Below are 20,518 nucleotides of genomic sequence, written 5' to 3' on the forward strand. Positions count from 1 at the left end.
AAACCGGGCGGTAATTGGATAGATCTAAGGGATCTAATGATGTTTTCTTTAAAAGCGGGCGCACCACTGCCTCCTTCAGTTCCCCTGGGAATGTCCCGGTGCCAAGGGACAAATTGATGATATCCCCCAGGGGGGCCCGCACCTCGTCTGGACACGCTCTAATCAGCCAGGACGGGCACGGGTCGAGAGGACAAGTGGTGGGCTTTCCAGCTCGGAGGAGTCTGTCCACATCGGCTGGGGATATCCGGTCAAAGTGGTCCAATACTGGACCCGAGGACAGTCGAGGGGCCTCCAGTTCCTTTATTGTATCGAAATTGGCGGGGAGGTCATGGCGGAGCAACAGGACCTTCTCCGCAAAAAAGCTCGCAAATGCCTCACAGCTGTGTGTCCAATTGTTATTTAAATTTGGCTGTCCTTCGAGGGACGTTAAAGACCGAATTATACTAAATAATTGCGCCGGGCGAGAGCTAGCGGATGCAATGGAGGCCGAGAAGTAGGACTTCTTAGCGGCCTTCACTGCCATCTCATAGGTTTTCATAAAAACTCTATAGGATGTTCTTGAAGCTCCGTCACGGGCACCCCGCCATACTCGCTCTAGCCGTCTGAGGTCCCGCTTCATTTTCCGGAGCTCCTCGGTAAACCAGGGAGCCCGGTTTCTGCGGGGTCGCAGAGGGCGCTTAGGTGCGATCTCATTGATGGCTGCCAGGAGCTGGGTATTCCAGCCCTCAACAAGCTCAGTCAATGAGTCGCCAGGGGGAGCAAGGTCCCGCAAGGCTTGACGGAATCTATCAGGGTCCATCAGCCTCCGCGGGCGAGCCCAAATCGGCTCGCCACCCAAGCAGGGTGGGGGTGGAACGTCAATCCTGGCTTTCAGAGCGTAGTGATCAGACCATGGCACCTTCATCGAAGGAAACATGATCACATCTATACCGACGCCAAAGATCAAATCCAGCGTGTGGCCTGCTTGATGTGTGGGGCCCGAAACAAACTGGGAGAGCCCTAGACAAGACATGGAAAGATTGGTTTGTTTTTAATTGTTTTTATTTTTCTGTACTTTGTATTTTCTCTTTTCTTTTTTTTCTTTTTCTTATTTTTGTAACATTTTTTGAAACTTTAATAAATATCATTTAAAAAAATAATGTAATCATTTATCCAAGCAGTACAAAAACTAATGTATTCTCGCCCTGTATGAATATGTACTTTGAAATACGAATAATTTGTTGAGGAGACATTACCTGCCAAGGCTGCAGAGACTGAAGTTCGACACTGCTACCAACTGCCTTTGATTTATGTTTGGATCCAGCAAAGTCCCTGGCATGCAAAGCATGAGCCAAAGCATAAACAGCATTATAAATACTGTAGCTGTGTCCAGTCATGTGCATTTCAAAAAGACCTGCAGGGAGACTCTCCAGCCTCTCCTCTCCAGTACAAGTGTCATCGTCCATCACAGGCATACCTGGATCTGGAAAGGAACAATCAAATGCTTGCTCCCAGAAATTTTTGATGAAACCATTTCTTTCTGTCCTGTAAGGTTCTATATCCTGAAGAAATTCCCTGAAACCTGGAACCTCTTTTGTGTGAATAGCAAATAAAATGGTACCCTGGAATATCTGAAAATCCCATCCTCTTGAAGCACCAGTTAATATAAAATCTGTCTGGGTTGTCACAATCCACACCTTTCCAAATAATGTGTTTTTCGTATTTCCTGAATCTTGTAAACGCATAAAAGTTCTCAGTCGTAAAATTGTTAAAGATTCTCCATACATGATAATTGTACCAGCTTTATGATCTTGGAAGGATAAATTAATCGTACTTTTATGATAAAATTGATTTATGAAATCCTCCATGTGAGCTTCTTTTGGGATTCTTTTAGTGAAGGCTGAACAGATTCCATTTCTGGAAAATAATGACTCCAGTATTCTGAGGAATTGCTCTCCACTGTTTCCATCTGAAACGAAGAGTCCAACCCAGGTCCACCTAAACTGCTGAAGTAACGATATAATCCCCATATATTGAAGGTTTTCGTTTGGGACCATTTGGTAAAAGGGAGGAACTTCCATTATTTTGGCCTCATCTATTGTATATGAGCCATATGTAAGCTGTAAGAAAACACAGATACTGCAGAAATAAGATAGGAGAAGCCTATAGTTTTCAGGAAGCTCTTATTAGGAACTTCTACATGACAAAATATATTTTTCATAAGAATTTTTGAAGTTGCTGAGATATAGTTAGAAACTCTTTCTGGCCAAACCTTCTCAAGTTATGGAAATTTCCATTACATCTGCAAGTGCAAATAAAATCTATATCACTAATTCTTTCTTCAGAACCATAACATTATTCCAAAAATATATTCAGAAAAATATAATATTACAACCAACACTCATGCATATATCCTACCTGTGGTATCTTATATAGACCTAAGATGTCCATCAAATGAAACGAGGTGTCAGAGCCAAGTCCTCCAATGATGGCTAGTAGGTTTTTTCCTGCGGCACATTTGTAGTTGGGCAGAAACCTATGTGACTTGAAGATCTGATCCAGTGCGGTGTGAAAGGTCATCCTTGCATCATAATAGGTGTCAGAGATGTGGAAACCAAGTGTCACATTAGGTAGTATTTTGGGATTCTTGTTGATTTCATTTACTGCAAACACCAAGGCTAGAACATGCTGGTAGAACTTGGTAACAACACTGTCAGTAGTATTACTCTCATTAATTCAGAAGAAAAGTCTGAAATGCGTGAATTCTTTATGCTACAAACACAGTCATACCTGTGCGTAACTGAGTTGAGTTTATTTACAGCAAAAGCCAAGGGATATACATATTGCCAATACTTGGTCACAATCCTGACAATAGACATTTTTTTCTAATTCCAATGATGTATTTACAATTCATGAAACTGTTATGCTTTAATCCCACTAATCTACATGAATTTTACAGGACTGGGAATATATTTTACATTTGCTCCTGATTCCCCACAGCCAACTATCACCCTTCTTGCCAGCCAAACCTTTATCTATTCCTTGTTATATATAACAGATGGGTTTTTTTAAAAAAAATCTGTACTACATAGTGGTTTGTAATCTCCTGAGAAAAATATATCAATATATTTAATCTCTCTTTTTCCAGCACACAAGGAATACACATAGAGGTTACTTCTTTGAATGTTATATAACTTGTCATACATTATCATATGTGTGTTGGAAAACCTTAAACAAGTTGCAGAGTTCAGGAGAGTTCCCAAAAATAGACCAGAAGCAATAGTACTTCATTCAGCAGAGCTTTATTTGTGCTGAAGGCAAATGTAGCAGAATAGTTATCAAATCCAATACAATCAGGATTGGTTCAATCCATACAAAAATTCAGTTGTGGCACTTATAAACTTAACTCATCATAAGTCTAAACCTTAGCACTAAGCATCCCATGTACAGAAACACCACACCAGAAGAAAGAGAGAGAGAAGAAAGGGGAAGAGTAAGACTCAGGATCCTTCTGGCCTATATGTATAGTCAGCATGACTCTGCAGAATAGAGATAAGAGAACTAGCTCAAAGCAGCTTCCCAGAAGATATAACCCAATCAATCAACCCTTCTGCCTCTGCTTCTCTCACACAGAGAAGCTTCTAGTAGCTTCCATAATTAATCAGAATAGAAAAGAATAGGAAAGATATTTACACATGAGATCAATACTTTCTGCGCCAAGAAATGCAGACTGACATAACTCCCAATAAACAAATATTTACAGCCCTCATATTTACTCTAAATTTACAATATTCATGCAATTTAAACGATTCAGATAAATGCATGCAATTTAACAGATTTTACTAACACGATCCTTACTGTGGAATGTCAAAGAGATTCTGGGAAGGATGTTCCTTGAACAGAATTTCATGGAAGAAGTAAATGATCTGAGAAGTAATCCCACCAATGACGAGACCCCCTGGCTGGTACCATTCATGTGGTATAGGTAGGGGATCACCTGTGTGACATTTCATGAGACCTACTTTGGACACAGTAGAAGGCAGAAGAAGAAGAAACATTGTTTTTCCTAGCATGCTTTCCTCAAAGCTTCTTTCTAAATATAAACTGCCCTGCACCTATTTTCTTACATCAAGCTTATAAAAGGCAATGGGAGAAAAGTGTCAGATATGTCCTTGCTTGCCTCTTGCATTTAATCCCAACTTCCCATGGCACAGGTGTTCATTCATCATCACTTTCAGACTTGCTTACTGACTGTTTTTTCCTAACGTTTTGAAAGTCTCTGGAGCTTTGACCACCTGAGGAAATGATGGTGCTGTGGATAACTTTGTGTGTGAGAGGGGGAATTACTTTCTCTGTGTTTTGATACTAAATGACCCTTCTGGTAGGCAACATGTTGGTTCTTGTCTTCCACTGGGAGCAGAAGTCCTCTCTGGTCTCCAAGCAAATGAGATATGGGACCTTGACTCCAGATTTGCATGATCAAAATTATCATGCCTGTCTGAACAAGTAGTTTTTCATATTAATTCAAAAGTGTAATTTATACCTCATCTATGGCTAATTATTGCATTTAAAACTTTCTGTATGTATACTTTTTCTTGATAGGTAAAGGTAAAGGTACCCCTGCCCGTACGGGCCAGTCTTGCCAGACTCTAGGGTTGTGTGCCCATCTCACTCTAGAGGCTGGGGGCCAGCGCTGTCCGAGGACACTTCCGGGTCACGTGGCCAGCGTGACAAAGCTGCATCTGGCGAGCCAGCGCAGCACACGAAAACGCCGTTTACCTTCCCGCCAGTAAGCGGTCCCTATTTATCTACTTGCACTCGGGGGTACTTTCGAACTGCTAGGTTGGCAGGCGCTGGGACCGAGCAACGGGAGCGCACCCCGCCACGGGGATTCGAACCGCCGACCTTTCAATTGGCAAGCCCTAGGCGCTGAGGCTTTTACCCACAGCGCCACCAGTGTCCCTTCTTTTTCTTGATACTGTACTGTAAACAGCTTATATTTGTGTTTTAACTGTAAGTAGATTGATGTTCTTTAGTCAATATACAATAAAGTAGTATTTTTTAAAAATAAAAAAATATTATGGGATGCCACATGATTCATTTATCTCTGCAGCACTGATGGAGGGGAAATGGAGTTTTTCTATATATGCATCCCCACTTTTGCCCCAATTGAGGTAGATATGTAGCTACGTGAATGCACTCCAATCTTAAGTTTTAATGTTGTAAATTTCTTTTTATGTTGTAAACTGCTACAGGTTACATTGTATGGTTTTAGATGAAAGTTTCCTTTTATGCCCTGTTGTCTGTTGTAAAGGCCTTTGGTCTATATACAATAAAATTGATTGATTCATTAAAATGATGAATGCTGGGGTGGGAGTTAATATGCAAGGGAATAAAACTTTGGTTTTATATGCACCAAATGAAGAGAAATCTATATTTTATGAAAGACTTATGGACAGGTTGCTGGACTTTTCATATGAAAATTGCTGCCTTATGGGAGACTGGAATGGAGTGGTTTCTCCAATACAGAACAGAGCTTTAGGGTAAAATATTAATGTTTTCCAGGGTAAACTATCTAAGATTTTCTTTGAAATGATGGATAATATGGAAATTGTTGACATACAGAGATATAAAAATGGAGATGCAAAGCAATGTACATATCTCATTGAGAACTCAGCTTTTTTTCTCTCTCTCTCCCTTTTTCTGTGAAATCATTTTTATTTGGTTTTACAAATACAGAGTTATAAAAATCCAAATATATATCCATATACAGAGATTTCTCTGAATCTCGTGACTTCCCCCCACCTCCTCCATGGGGTCCCATTTTCAACATTTACAACTGCATATTCTTCCATACTCTAACTTTTACATCAATCCATATTGCCGATGGTATTTCACTACAAGTGAAATCAAAATCCTGCAATTCTTTCCATCTGATTACAATGGTGTCCTAAATAACTTATACATTTTCCCCATTCTTTAATAAAGTTTTTGTCCTCTTGGTTTTTGAGTTTTCCAGTCAGTTTTGCCATTTCAGCATAGTCCATCAGCTTGGTTTGCCATTCCTCTCTGGTAGGGAACTTCTCTTCTATCCATCCCTGGGCTAGTTACATCCAGGCAGCTATTATTCCATACATAAAAAGTATTTCCTGCTCCTTTGGAATGACAGTACCAGTAATTCCAAATAAAAAAGCTTCTGGGTTTTTTTAAAACAGAGGTTATTTTAAACTCTCTTTTTTCATTTCATTATATATAGTCTCCCAGGAAGCTTTGATTACCTTACAAGTCCACAACATATCATAAAAGTTATCTTCTTTTTCTGTACATTTTCAGCAGATATTTGTTCTTGTCCTATACATTTTTGCCTGCTCTTTCTCAATAAGAGATAAGATATGGTTTACTAAGATGCTAGCTACTGAGATGCATAAAGTAGACATCTTACCAAAGCTTTTCTCAGATCACAGTTCAGTCATTGTGACACTCCATAAGTTTTATTAGATAGAGGTTTAATGAATTGTTGTTACAACAAGAGAAGGATGAACAAGAATGCAAACAAAGGTTAAAATAATTATTTGAGAATAAGTTTAATAAAGACATGGGGATACAGACAGTATAGGATGCAAGTCAAGCTTACATAAGAAGTTATTCCATAAAAAGAAAAGAAAGAGACCAGAGAAACTACAAAAAGTTTGTTTGCAGTTAGATGAAAAGAAAGTGAACCGGAACAATTTCCAGTTAAGAGAAATGTAACTTAGCAAATTAAGATGTTGCAGAGACAGTTATCTATGCTAACAATGCAGGACACAGAAATAAAATTGAATATTCCCCTGCTCTTCTAAGTGATATGTAGGTGAAATACTTGTCCATCATGCAAATCAGCATAACTGTGGAAATGAAGACAAATTCCTCAATGTTGTCTCCTCATTATCTGCTCCCTGCTGTTCAGTTCAGGCCTCAGCAAAATGATGTAGCACTTAGGGAAAAAGATGCATCCCAGTAGCACAGCACTGGAGACCAAGATGGAGAAGATCTCCACAGCCACCATTCCTTTCCCTCTGGTGCTCAGGTAAGTTGGAACAAAGGACAACCAAACACTGCAAAATGCTAACATGCTGAATGTAATGAACTTTGCTTCATTAAAACTGTCAGGTAACTTGCGGGCCAGGAAGGCCACAATGAAGCTGCTGATGGCCAGGAGACCCATGTAGCCCAGGACACAATAGAACATGGTGACAGACCCTTCATTACACTGTACAATGATTTCTTCATTCACTGAATGCATGTCTAAATCAGGGAATGGGGGAAAGGTTGAGAGCCACGCCGTGCAAAAGCCCAATTGAACAAGTGAACAGTAAACAGCAATTGAATAAGATACTTTCTTCCCCACCCATTTCTTCACTCTTGATCCTGGTTTTGTGGCCATGAATGCTAGAGAAACAATGCTGGTCTTGGCCAACATGCAAGAAACAGCTACTGAGAAAATGATTCCAAATGTTGGTTGTCGGAGAAGGCAGGACACATTCCCAGGTTGGCCGATGAATAGCAAAGAGGAGAGGAAGCAGAGCAGGAGGGAAACCAGGAGAATGTAGGTGAGGTCCCGGTTGTTGGCTTTGACAATGGGGGTATCTTTATGCTTAATGAAGGTAGCAAACACCAAGGTTGTGATGAAAGAAAAAGAAGCCGTAGCTGAAGCTAAGCCTTTCCCTAAAGGTTCTTCATAAGACAAAAAATGTATGATTTTCGGGTTGCATTGATTTCTATTCTTGCTTGGATACTGATCATCTTGGCATTTGAAACAGTCTTCCATATCTGAAAAATGGGTTAGGGTGGGGGAGTTACAACTTACTGACCATTCATTGAATACAGAAAATTATGTTTACCTTTTGTTATGGCAAGATGACATGACCTACCCGTTTGGTTTGAAATCTTCCCATCTGGACATGGAGCACAATCATAGCAGCAAAATTTTTCACCCTCCTTCCTTTTCTTCTGATGACCAGGATGGCAACATTCATTACACACAGAAAGGGGAACAACCTGTCCATATAAATTTTTGTTTTTTGTTTTTTAAAAGAATTAGTTATATTGAAAAAATATATTTCTCAGTTACTGATGAAGTATCATAACAATAGAGACAGCCGTGCAGCACATTAAAATGAAACGCAATAATCTATGTTATGATCTATGGTTTTTTATTTTATTTTAAATAATTCGGTATATTGAAAAGATATATTTCTCATTTCCTGATGAAGTATCATAGCAATTGAGGTAGCCTTGCAGCACATTCAAATGAAACAAAATAATCTATGTTATATAGGTGCAGGATGTTTGTGCCCGTGTAACTTGTTTGATTTATGGTATACGTATAAAAGGAATAAGAAGATGGAGACTTAATGGATCTCTGTTAAATGATTAGGAAGTAGTTCAAGGAGCCAAGAAGACGTTAGATGATTTTTTTGAATTTAATAACAATCAAGGTACCGACATCAAAGTGATTTGGACACCTGCAATGCAGTGATTAGGGGTTACTTTATACAGCAAAAAAAAATTCAAAGAAAAGAAAAAAAGCAGAATTATTAGAGGAAAAGAAAGAAAGAAAAGGAACTTATTTAAAAAAATCAAAAAACCCTGCACAATGAGATAATAAAACAAGAAATAAAATTACTACAATCGGACTACTCATCTATGTTAGAAATTGAATGGAACCTGAAAATCTTGAAACACAGCAATTTTGAATTTGCCAATAAACTGGATAAGTTTCTTGCTTGGCAACTTAAAAAAAGGCGGAGTGAAAAAATAATTAACAGATTTAGAATTGGAGAGAGAGTGAAAGATGACCCAAAAATGATTATACAAAATTTTGTGAAATACTATAAAGAGCTATATAAAAAGGAATTAGAAAACCCAGAAGAAATAGAACAATATTTAAATCAACATAAAATTCCCAGCACCACACAAGATAAAGACGTTAAACACCCCTGTTTCAATTATGGAAATTCAAAACTGGGGGAAATGCCAGGTCCAAATGGAATCCCAGTGGAGTATTACAAAAAATAGAAGAGACATTGGCAACACCCTGAAAAGAAGTAATGAATGATATTTGTAACAGAGGGAAGGTATCAGAATCATGGACTGAAGCCTATGTCACACTGCTACCAAAACAGGGAAGTGATGTAGAATTAGTGTCTAATTATACAGTGGTACCTCGCAAGATGAATGCCTCGCAAGACAAAAAACTCGCTAGACGAAAGGGTTTTTTGTTTTTTGAGCTGCTTCGCAAGACGATTTTCCCTATGGGCTTGCTTCGCAAGACAGAAACGTCTTGCAAGTTTGTTTCCTTTTTCTTAACACCGTTAATACAGTTGCGACTTGACTTCGAGGAACAACTCATAGAACGCGGTGTGGTAGCCTTTTTTGAGGTTTTTAAAGACTTTGGTGATTTTTGAAGCTTTTCCAAAACTTTCCCGACACCGTGCTTCGCAGGACGAAAAAAATCGCAAGACGACAAAACTCGCGGAACGAATTAATTTCGCCTTGCGAGGCACCACTGTAGACCAATATCTCTGTTGAATTGCAATTACAAACCTTTCACTGGTATTCTAGCAGATAGGTTAAAACACGTTTAAAAAGAAATAATACACCCAAACCAAGCTGGATTCCTACCAGGAAGGCAAATTTAAAACAACACCAGTAATATTGTCGATATATTGGAATATCTAGGATTTAAGAATGAAAAACAGGCAGCTGTGATGCTAATAGATGCAAAGAAGGCAATAGACAATGGTTCCTGGTGTTTTACGAAAAGGCAAATTAAATTAATGGAATTTGGAGAAAGGTTCAAAAGGGGAATAGAGGCAATTTATCATCACCCAAGGGCAAGGCTGGTAATAAATGATGATGTCATGGAAAATATCAAGATTATGAAAGGGACTAGGCAAGGATGTCCTCTGTCACCCCTCTTATTCATATTAGTGTTGGAAACTCTAATGAAAACTTTGGAAAAAAAGGAAAGAATAAAAGGAGTTGTGATAGGAGAAAAAGCATATAAAGTAAGAGCTTATGCAGACGACTAGATAGTAACAACAGAAGATCCCAAAGAAAGTATCCCATTAGCTATAAAATTGATTAATGAATATGGTAAACTAGCAGGATTTAAAATAAACTACCAAAAAAAAAAAAAACAACCAACAACACAACTTGTTGGTTAAAATCATGAGAGCTGAGGAGTAGAAGGATCTACAGGAAATTACGGGTTTGGAGATCAAGAACAAAGCAAAATATTTGGGAATCTGGATATCTACAAAATGTATTAATAATTACACCAAAACATGGAATGAGATAAACAAAAGTTTAGAAATTTGGAATACTTAATCTCTCCCTCTGGGGCAGAATCTCAGCAGTTAAAATGAATATTTTACCTAAAATGATCTTCCTATTCCAGACCATCCCAATTTTAGGGGTCATGGAATATTTTCAAAATTGGAGGAAAGACATCACTAGATTCATTTGGAATGGGAAAAAGCTGAGAATTAAACATCAGTTACATATAGACCAGAGGGAGAGAGGAGGGTTCACTCTTCCCGATTTGGAATTATTTCATGTGGCTGCCGGGTTGGTATGGATTAAAGACTGGATCATATTAAAACATACGGACATGCTGGATCTGGAGGGTTTCGATAACTGCTTTGGTTGGCACGTGTATCTGGTGTATGAGAAGGTGAAGGCACACAAGGGGTTTTTGAACCACATAATAAGAAAATCACTTTATAAAATATGGGCCAAATATAAAGCATTATTAGAACCTAAGATTCCCCAGTCAATGTCACCCACAGAAGCCCTGGTGGTAAAAAAGAAGAACAGGAAAGGAGACTGGGCGACATACAGGATGTTGTTAGAAAAAAACAATAATAAATTCAACTTAAAGAAATTCGAAGAAATTAGGATATACCTGATGGACTGGTGGCAATATTATCAAATAAATGAGAGATTAAGTTTGGATAGAAAGAAGGGATTTGAGAATGAAACATCTAAATTTGAAAAAGAATTAATACAAGCAAAAACACTCGTTACGTCATAGTTCAATACAATGGGTTCTCCAAAATAAACGTAGAATCAATACCTCATTAAAATATTTGTGCCAAACAATTTTATCCTCACTAATGGTAATCACTTTCCTATCAGCAGCATATGGAGCAACACTTCCAACTTCTATTCTCTGAAAGGAATTGTTGGGGAAGGTGACCAGGTTCATGATATCAAATCCAGCACTCATTTCCCAATGATCATTAAAGGACATAGTTTCTCCAGCAGAGTTGTTAAAAGAGATGTCATGAAGAAACACGTGGAGCTATTTGAAAAGAGGGAAAGAAATCAAACCAGAACAACAGCATGCTGAGGATTTCAGAATGGCCGTCCTTTCAAGTTTCATTCATAGAAAGGAAATGTAAACCACATTTTCAAAACAAGAACATGTATAATATTCTCATTATTTATCCAAGCAGAACAAAAATTAATGTATTCTCAACCTGTACCAAACTGTTCACTGAACTACAAAGCATTTGTTGGGGAAACATTACCTGCCAAGGCTGCAGAGACTGAAGTTCAACACTGTTACCAACTACCTTTGGTTTATATTTGGATCTAGCCAAGTCCATGGCATGCAAAGCATGAGCCAAAGCATAAACAGCATTATAGATACTGTAGCTGTGTCCAGTCATGTGCATTTCAAAAAGACCTGCAGGGAGATTCTCCAGCCTCTCCTCTCCAGTACAAGTGTCATCATCCATCACAGGCATACCTGGATCTGGAAAGGAACAATCAAATGCTTGCTCCCAGAAATTTTGGAGGAAACCATCTCTTTCCGTCCTGGTAGGGATTTTATTCTGAAGAAATTTCCTGAAACCCGGAACCTCTTTTGTGTGAATAGCAAATAAAATGGCACCCTGGAACATCTGAAAATCCCATCCTCTTAAAGAACCGGCTAATATAAAATCTGTCTGGGTTGTCACAATCCACACCTTTCCAAATAATGGGTTTTCTGTATTTCCTGAATATTCTGAATGTATAAAAACTCTCAGCCGCAAAATGATTAAAGATTCTCCATACATGATAATTGTACCAGCTTTTTGATCTTGGAAGGATACATCAACTGGACTTTTATTAAAAAATTGATTTATGAAATCCTCCATATGAGCTTCTTGTGGGATTCTTTTGGTGAAGGCTGAACAGATTCCATGTCTGGAAAACAATGGCTCCAGGATCTTTAGGAATTGCTCTCCACTGTTATCATCCACAACAAAGAGCCCAACCCAGCTCCACCTAAAATGCTGAAGTAACCATATAATCCCCATATACTGAAGGTTTTCGTTTGGGACCATCCGGTAAAATGGAGCAACTTTCATTATTTTGGTCTCATCTATGGTAAATGAGCCATATGTAAGCTGTAAGAAAACATAAAGATACAGTGGCACCCCAGGTTAGGTACTTAATTCATTCCGGAGGTCCGTTCTTAACCTGAAACTGTTCTTAACCTAAAGCACCACTTTAGCTAATGGGGCCTCCTGCTGCCGCCACGGTGCCGAAACATGATTTCTGTTCTCATCCTGAAGTTCTTTCTCATCACTAGTTCTTTCTTATGAACCATCACATTATTTCAAGTTGTAAATACAGAAAAATATGACATTACCACCAGCCCCCATGTACATATCCTACCTGTGGTATCTTATATAGAGCTAAGATATCCATCAAATGGAAAGAAGTGTCAGAGCCTAGTCCTCCAATGATGGCTAGTAGGTTTTTTTCTGTGGCACATTTGTAGTTTGGAAAAAAACTATGCGACTTGAAGATCAGATCCAGTGTGGTGCGATAGGTCATCCTTGCATCATAATAGGTGTCACAGATGTGGAAACCAAGGGTCACGTTAGGTAGTATTTTGGGATTCTTGTTGAGCTCATTTATGGCAAACACCAGGGCCAGAACATGCTGGTAAAACTTGGTAATGACTCTGCCAATAATATTACTTTCATTAATTCAGAAGATGAGTCTACAGTGCAGGAATAGTTTATGCTACAAACCTCATAGTTCCTGTATCTAACTGAACTGAGTTTATTTACAGCAAAAGCTAAGGGAAATCCATCCTGCTAGAATTTGCTCAGTACACTGATAATAGAATTATTTTTCTAATTCAGAATATGTACCTACAATGTGTGAAGCTGTTGCTCTATAATCCCACTAATCTAAATGAGCAATTGAATTTTACAGGAGTGGAAATCTCTTTTCCAATTGCTCCAGATTCCCTACAGCCAATTGTTACGATTTCCCCAGCCAAAGTTTATTCATATTGTGTTACATATAACATAACTTAACAAATTTGGCTAACACGATCCTTACTGTGGAATATCAAAGAGATTCTGGGAAGGATCTTCCTTGAACAGAATTTCATGGAAGAAGTAAATGATCTGAGAAGTAATCCCACCAATGACGAGACCCCTTGGCTCGTACCATTCATGTGGTATAGGTAGGGGATCACCTGTGTGATATTTCATGAGACCTACTTTGGACACAGTAGAAGACAGAAGAAGAAGCAAGATTGTTTTTCCTAACATGCTTTCCTCAAAGCTTCTCTCTAACTATAAGCTGCCTAGCACCTGTTCCTTAGAACTAGCTTTAACAAAGCAGTAGTATAAAAGTGTCAGAGATCTCCTTGCTTGCCTCTTGCCTTTAATCCCAACTTCCCATGTCACAGGTGTTCATTTATAATAACTTTCAGACTTGCTTGCTGACAGTTTTCTCCTACCCTTTTGAAAATCTCTGGAGCTTTGACCACATGAGCAAATGATAGTGCTGTGGAGAACTGTGTGTGGGGAAATTACTCTCTCAGTGTTTTGATATTAATTGACCCTTCTGGTAGGCAGCATGTTGGATCTTGTCTTCCATTTGTGAGCAGAAGTCTTCTCTGGTCCCTAAGAAAATAAGATATGGGACCTTGCCTGACTGAACAAGAAGTTTTTCATATAAATCAGAAGTGCAATTTACACCTCATCTATGGCTAAATATTACATTTAATCATTTCTGTACGTATGATTTCCCTGATACTGTACTGAAATAAGCATATATTTGTGTTTTAACTGTATGTGAATTGATGTTCTTTAGTCTCTATATAATAAAATAGGTAAAGGTAAAGGGACCCCTGACCATATAATAAAGTAGTATTCTTTAAAATCCAAAATGTTAATGGCCATGTGAGGAATTGATCTCTGTCTATTTATTCATTCCCACTTTTGCCCCAAACTGATTTTTTCTACAGGACTGAGGTAGATATGTAGCCGTGTGAATGCACTCCAATCTTAAGTTTTAATGCTGTAAATTTCTTTTTATGTTGTAACCTGCTACATATTATGTTGTATGATTTTATGTGAAAGTTTCCTTTTCTTACCTGTTGTCTGTTGTAAAGACCTTTGGCATATACACAATTAAACTGATTGACTGATTAAAATGGTGAATGTTGGGGTGGGAGTTAATATCCAAGGTGATAAAACTTTGGTTGTAGACATATATGCACCAAATGAAGAGAAATCTATATTTTATGAAGGACTTATGGATAGGTTGATGGACTTTTCATATGAAAATTGATGCCTTATGGGAAACTGGAATGGAGTCTCCCCGATACAGGGCAGATTTTCAGAGAAAGTCTCCTCCTCTTCTGGATCTGATCATTCAGATTCAAACCAGCCCCTAACACATGGCATGTTCAACTTCTGAGGTGTGTTTGAAAACTAAACTAAACATTTAGTTCTGGGTTGATGGCATTTGAAAACTGAAATGTTCATCAAGGGATACGTTCGAAAACCAAGGTAGTACTGTATTTTGCAAGCAATTTTTCGTAACATAATGAATCTTGTTTTAGTACCAAGTTTGAAACACAGCAGGTCTTTTCATGAGACATGTGGCAGGTGTTTGGTGAGGTGTTTGGTTTGTTTCTGTGCCTCCTATATTCTGCATTTTAAAAAGCCCCCCCCCCTCTTTTTTAAGGGAGCAAGGGTTGTCTGACCTTAAATAGAGAACTACAAGAGATGTTAATGGAGAATCAGTACCATATTTGGTGTAACAGGTATAGGACCCTGGGCAGTTAAGTTCAATTGAATTTGACTATTGGGTGTGGCCCTCATCTCCACTTTCAGGCCAAGGGAGCCAGCGTTTGTTCACAGGCAGCTTTCCAGATCATGTGACTTGCCTGAGTAAACCACTTCTGGTGCAATGGAACACTGTGACGGAAGCGAGAGTGCACAGAAACACTGTTTACCTTTCTGTCATAGCGGTACTTATCTACTGATGCAGGTATGTTGAGGCAAAGCCATGGGAGCTCACCCCATCAAACACATGCCCTGTTTTTTTTCTAAAATCATTTTTATTTGATATTACAAATGTAAATTAACTACAAAAGAAAAAAGGTATCCATAAAATGAGATTTCTCTGAATCTCAGGACTGATGGGTCCTATTGTGAACATTTCCAACTGCATATTATTCCATAGTCTATGTTTTGTATCTATCCATATTGTCCATAGTATTTCTTACATTACGAGTGAGATTAAAATCCTGCTAACGTTTTCATCTTCTTACAGTTGTCTCCTAAATAAGTTATGAACTTTCCCCATTATTTCTTGATTTTCTTGTCTTCTTTGTCTATGCGTTTTCCAGTCAGTTTTGCCATTTCAGTGTAGTCTTACAGCTTAGCTTGCCATTCCTCTCTAGTAAAAAAAATCATCCCATATGGTGCCAAAATACTTGACCATCAAGCAAAGCAGTATGATTGGAGAAAAGAGGATGAATTCCTCAATGCTGTCTCCTCATTATCTGCTCCCTGCTGTTCAGTTCAGGCCTCAGCAAAATGATGTAGCACTTAGGGAAAAAGATGCATCCCAGAAGCACAGCACTGGAGGCCAAGATGGAGAAGATCTCCACAGCCACCATGCCTTTCCCTCTGGTGCTCAGGTAAGTTGGAACAAAGGACAACCAAACACTGCAAAATGCCAACATGCTGAATGTAATGAACTTTGCTTCATTAAAACTGTCAGGTAACTTGCGGGCAAGGAAGGCCACAATGAAGCTGCTGATGGCCAGGAGACCCATGTAGCCCAGGACACAATAAAACATGGTGACAGACCCTTCATTACACTGTACAATGATTTCTTCATTCACTGAATGCATGTCTAAATCAGGGAATGGGGGAAAGGTTGAGAGCCACACTGTGCAAAAGCCCAATTGAACCAGTGAACAACAAACAGCAATTGAATAAGATACTTTCTTCCCCACCCATTTCTTCACTCTTGATCCTGGTTTTGTGGCCATGAATGCTAGAGAAACAATGCTGGTCTTGGCCAACATGCAAGAAACAGCTACTGAGAAAATGATTCCAAATGTTGGTTGTCGGAGAAGGCAGGTCACATTCCCAGGTTGGCCAATGAATAGCAAAGAGGAGAGGAAGCAGAGCAGGAGGGAGACCAGGAGAATGTAAGTGAGGTCCCGGTTGTTGGCTTTGACAATGGGGGTATCTTTATGCTTAATAAAGGTAGCAAACACTAAGGTTGTGATGAAAGAAAAAGAAGCCGTAACTGAAGCTAAGCCTTTTCCTACAGGTTCTTCATAAGACAAAAAATTAATGATTTTGGGGTTGCATTGACTTCTGTTCTTGCTTGGATACTGGTCTTCTGGGCATTTGAAACAGTCTTCCATATCTGTAAAAGGGGTTGAGGTGGGGGAATTCCAAATTAGTGGCAATTCATTGGATATAGCAAAATATTTTCACTCTTTCTTATGGCAAGATGACATGACCTACCAGTTTGGTTTGAAATCTTCCCATCTGGACATGGAGCACAATCATAGCAGCAAAATTTTTCACCCTCCTTCCTTTTCTTCTGATGACCAGGATGGCAACATTCATTACACACAGAAAGGGGAACAACCTGTCCATATACATTTTTTGTTTTTTGTTTTTTAAAAGAATTAGTTATATTGAAAAAATATATTTCTCACTTACTGATGAAGTATCATAAAAATAGAGAAAGCCATGCAGCACATTCAAATGAAATTAAATAATCAATGATATATAGATGCAGGATGTTTGTACCAGAGTAACTTGTTTTATTTACAGTAATAAGTATTCTGTTTCCCCTCTGCCATTGGTTTATGTGAAATTGTAATTATCATGGCTGATCTCATAGAGGTGCCTCTAGGTAAATTGCCTGAAAATGTTCAGAAGAATACATGCAGTAATGACAAAATCATGATGAATGTAATACAGGTTGAAGCTTTTGTTCTTATCATGATTGTCATCAAGGTGACCTTAAAGGTCAGAGGATGTTACTATGATTTGGCAGAACCTGAATAGCCAACATTTCCGTAAAAATCCTCCCCATTCATTCCTGATTCTACTTTATTCCAGCCTGCCATGACTGAGTGTGTCTTTACTACTTGTAGAATTGCCATAATGCCCCTTTTGAACTTGCAACACATAGAGTTGTTCTTTTTTGATTCCAGTGGTCTTGCTAATGTGGTTTGATTTTATAGTATGCAATGATTATTTTTCTATGATATCTTGTGAACCACTTAGAGACTATTGTAGTTAAGTGGAATATGAGCAAAAACAAAGAAGACGTCACATTGGTGTCAGATAGTAACTCAGACCATTGAGACAGTAATGTCAGGCAGGGGTTTTCCAATGTCATTCCTGGAGATGCTAAAGACTGAACATGGAACCCTTTGCATGGAAAACAGATGCTCTACAATTGAGCTCCAACTCTTTCACATGCAACATGCAAAGGCACTGTAATGAGTTGTTGAATAGAAATGGACCTTAAGAGACCACATGGTTAATCTAGTACAATCCAATTTCTGCTGAAGTGATATGGTGGTGTACATTTCATTGTTGAGATACTGCATTACAAGAGCAAAGAAATGGGACAAAGGAGGCAGACAGGCAAGACAGCTCATGAAGATAATGTTGTCAGGAAGGCACAATCTTTGTATAATGGTGTGTGCCAATCTGAACATTCTATATGGTTTATTTTGGTAGATCATGACATCAATGTAGTTGGCATAATGTGATGTACAGAAGGACACCCTTTGTGAAATGTACTGATAATGCCAAGAGTCCTAATGTCAAATGGAGCCCAGCAGAAATGACAGCATAATACCCACCCACCCAAGAGTGAAGGAGGGAAAAGAGCATCAACAGGGTCATAGATCCCTCCAGCTCCTTCCCAAGCTGGACAAGTGCTAACTAGAGTTTGGGGAGCACGTTGAAGATTCTTTGACCCTTCTAGATCTCTCACACCTCCTTCCCATAGCTGGGCAAATGCTTACTAGGAGTCCCCTCTGCTTTGAACTGGTTTGGGAGGAACTGTTTTTGCTGCCCTGAAACCTCCTCTGGTTTTTGAATGTGAAAGGAAAAATTGAATTCAGGTGCCATTGCCATGTTGGGTTATGGAGAAAAGATCACTCCTGACTTCATAGTTCAATACAATGGGTTCTCCAACATAGACGTAGATTCAATACCTCATTAAAATATCCATGCCACACAATTTTATTCTCACTAATGGTAATTGCTTTCCTATCAGCAACATGTGGAGCAACACTTCCAACTTTTATTCTCTGAAAGGAATTGTTGGGAAAGGTGACCAGGTTCATGATGTCAAATCCACCACTTATTTCCCATTGATCATTAAAGGAAATGGTTTCTCCAGCTGAATTGTTAAATGAGATGCCTTGAAGAAAGCGGTGGAGCTATTTCAAAAGTAAAAGGAAAGAAATCAAGACAAAATAGCAGCATGCTGAAGATTTCAGAATATCTTCCTTATTTATTCAAGGAGGACAAAAAATAATGTATTCTTACCATGTAGCCATCAGTCATTGAAATAAGAATAGTTTGTTGAGAAGAAATTACCTGCCAAGGCTGCAGAGACTGATGTTTGACACTGTTACCAACTGCCTTTGATTTATGTTTGGATCCAGCCAAGACCATGGCATTCAAAGCATGAGCCAAAGCATAAACAGCATTATAGATACTGTAGCTGTGTCCAGTCATGTGCATTTCAAAAAGACCTGCAGGGAGACTTTCTGGCCTCTCCTCTCCAGTACATGTGTCATCATCCATCACAGGCATACCTGGATCTGGAAAGGAACAATCAAATGCTTGCTCCCAGAAATTTTGGAGGAAACCATCTCTTTTTGTCCTGTAAGGTTTTATATTCTGAAGAAATTCCCTGAAACCTTGGACCTCTTTTGTGTGAATAGCAAATAAAATGGCACCCTGGAACATCTGGAAATCCCATCCTCTTGTACCACCAGTTAATATAAAATCTGTCTGGGTTGTCACAATCCACACCTTTCCAAATAATGGGTTTTTTGTATTTCCTGAATCTTGTGAATGCATAAAAGTTCTCAGCCGTAAAATTCTTAAAGATTCTCCATACATTATAACTGTACTAGCTTTACAATCTGGGAAAGATATATGAATTTCACTGGAATCATAAAACTGATTTATTAAATCCTCCATAAGATTTCCTTTGGGGATTCTTTTGGTGAAAGCTGAACAGATTCCATGTCTGAAAATCAATGGCTCCAGTATTTTTAGGAATTGTTCTCCACTGTTATCATCCACAACAAAGAGCACAACCCAGGTCCACCTAAAATGCTGAAGTAACCATATAATTCCCATATACTGAAGGTCTTCGTTTGGGACCATGTGGTAAACGGGGGGAACTTCCACTATTTTGGTCTCATCTATGGTAAATGAGCCATATGTAAGCTGTAAGAAAGAAGAGAAGAAGAAGAGTTTGTATTTGATATCCCGCCTTTCACTCCCTTTAAGGAGTCTCAAAGCGGAGAACATTCTCCTTTCCCTTCCTCCCCCACAACAAACACTCTGTGAGGTGAGTGGGGCTGAGAGACTTCAAAGAAGTGTGACTAGCCCACGGTCACCCAGCAGCTGCAGGTGGAGGAGCGGAGACGCGAACCCGGTTCCCCAGATTAGGAGACTACCGCTCTTAACCACTACACCACACTGGCACAGATAAGAGGTAAATATTTAGAGGTACTCTAAATATTTCAGAGGTATGTTAGGAGTACTCTTAATATTTCAGAAGGCACTTATTAGGAACTTCTGCATGGCAAAATATATTTTTCCAAAAAAAATTGACGTTGTTGAGAGATAGGAACTTTTTCTGGCTGAAATTTCTCAAGTTATGGAAATGTTCATTATATATGAAAAAACAAAAATACACTATATCACCAACTCTTTCTTCTTAACCATCACATTATTACAAGTTGTAAAATCAGAAGGATATAATACTACCACCAGCAGCCATGCACATATCCTACCTGTGGTATCTTATATAAACCTAAGACATCCATCAAATGGAAAGAAGTGTCAGAGCTAAGTCCTCCAATGACAGCTAATAGGTTTTTCTCTGTGGCACATTTGTAGTTGGGCAGAAACCTATGTGACTTGAAGATCTGATCCAATGCAGTGTGAAAGGTCAT

At 38.8% G+C, this 20,518-nt stretch overlaps 4 protein-coding genes across 4 annotated transcripts; all 4 read right to left on the reverse strand.

Annotated features, from left to right (window-relative positions):
* Positions 1–1,148: 1,148 nt before the first annotated feature.
* Positions 1,149–2,036, reverse strand: LOC144325196 (vomeronasal type-2 receptor 26-like). Its single transcript, XM_077917776.1, has one exon. It carries the CDS (start codon positions 2,034–2,036, stop codon positions 1,149–1,151), a length of 888 nt encoding a protein of 295 aa, XP_077773902.1.
* Positions 2,037–6,886: 4,850 nt separating this feature from the next.
* On the reverse strand, positions 6,887–11,275 carry LOC114583530 (vomeronasal type-2 receptor 26-like). The gene is made up of 3 exons (XM_028704836.2): positions 11,099–11,275; positions 7,890–8,016; positions 6,887–7,788 (listed from the first exon to the last, which is right to left on the reverse strand). Exons 1-3 carry the CDS (start codon positions 11,273–11,275, stop codon positions 6,887–6,889), a joined length of 1,206 nt encoding a protein of 401 aa, XP_028560669.2.
* Positions 11,276–11,468: 193 nt separating this feature from the next.
* LOC144325197 (vomeronasal type-2 receptor 26-like) lies at positions 11,469–12,356 on the reverse strand. Its single transcript, XM_077917777.1, has one exon. It carries the CDS (start codon positions 12,354–12,356, stop codon positions 11,469–11,471), a length of 888 nt encoding a protein of 295 aa, XP_077773903.1.
* Positions 12,357–15,811: 3,455 nt separating this feature from the next.
* Positions 15,812–20,518, reverse strand: LOC114583529 (vomeronasal type-2 receptor 26-like). Its single transcript, XM_077917779.1, has 5 exons — positions 20,357–20,518; positions 18,870–19,784; positions 18,533–18,760; positions 16,815–16,941; positions 15,812–16,713 (listed from the first exon to the last, which is right to left on the reverse strand). Exons 1-5 carry the CDS (start codon positions 20,516–20,518, stop codon positions 15,812–15,814), a joined length of 2,334 nt encoding a protein of 777 aa, XP_077773905.1.

Source organism: Podarcis muralis, chromosome 13 (assembly GCF_964188315.1).
Source record: "Podarcis muralis chromosome 13, rPodMur119.hap1.1, whole genome shotgun sequence".
NCBI lineage: Eukaryota > Metazoa > Chordata > Lepidosauria > Squamata > Lacertidae > Podarcis > Podarcis muralis.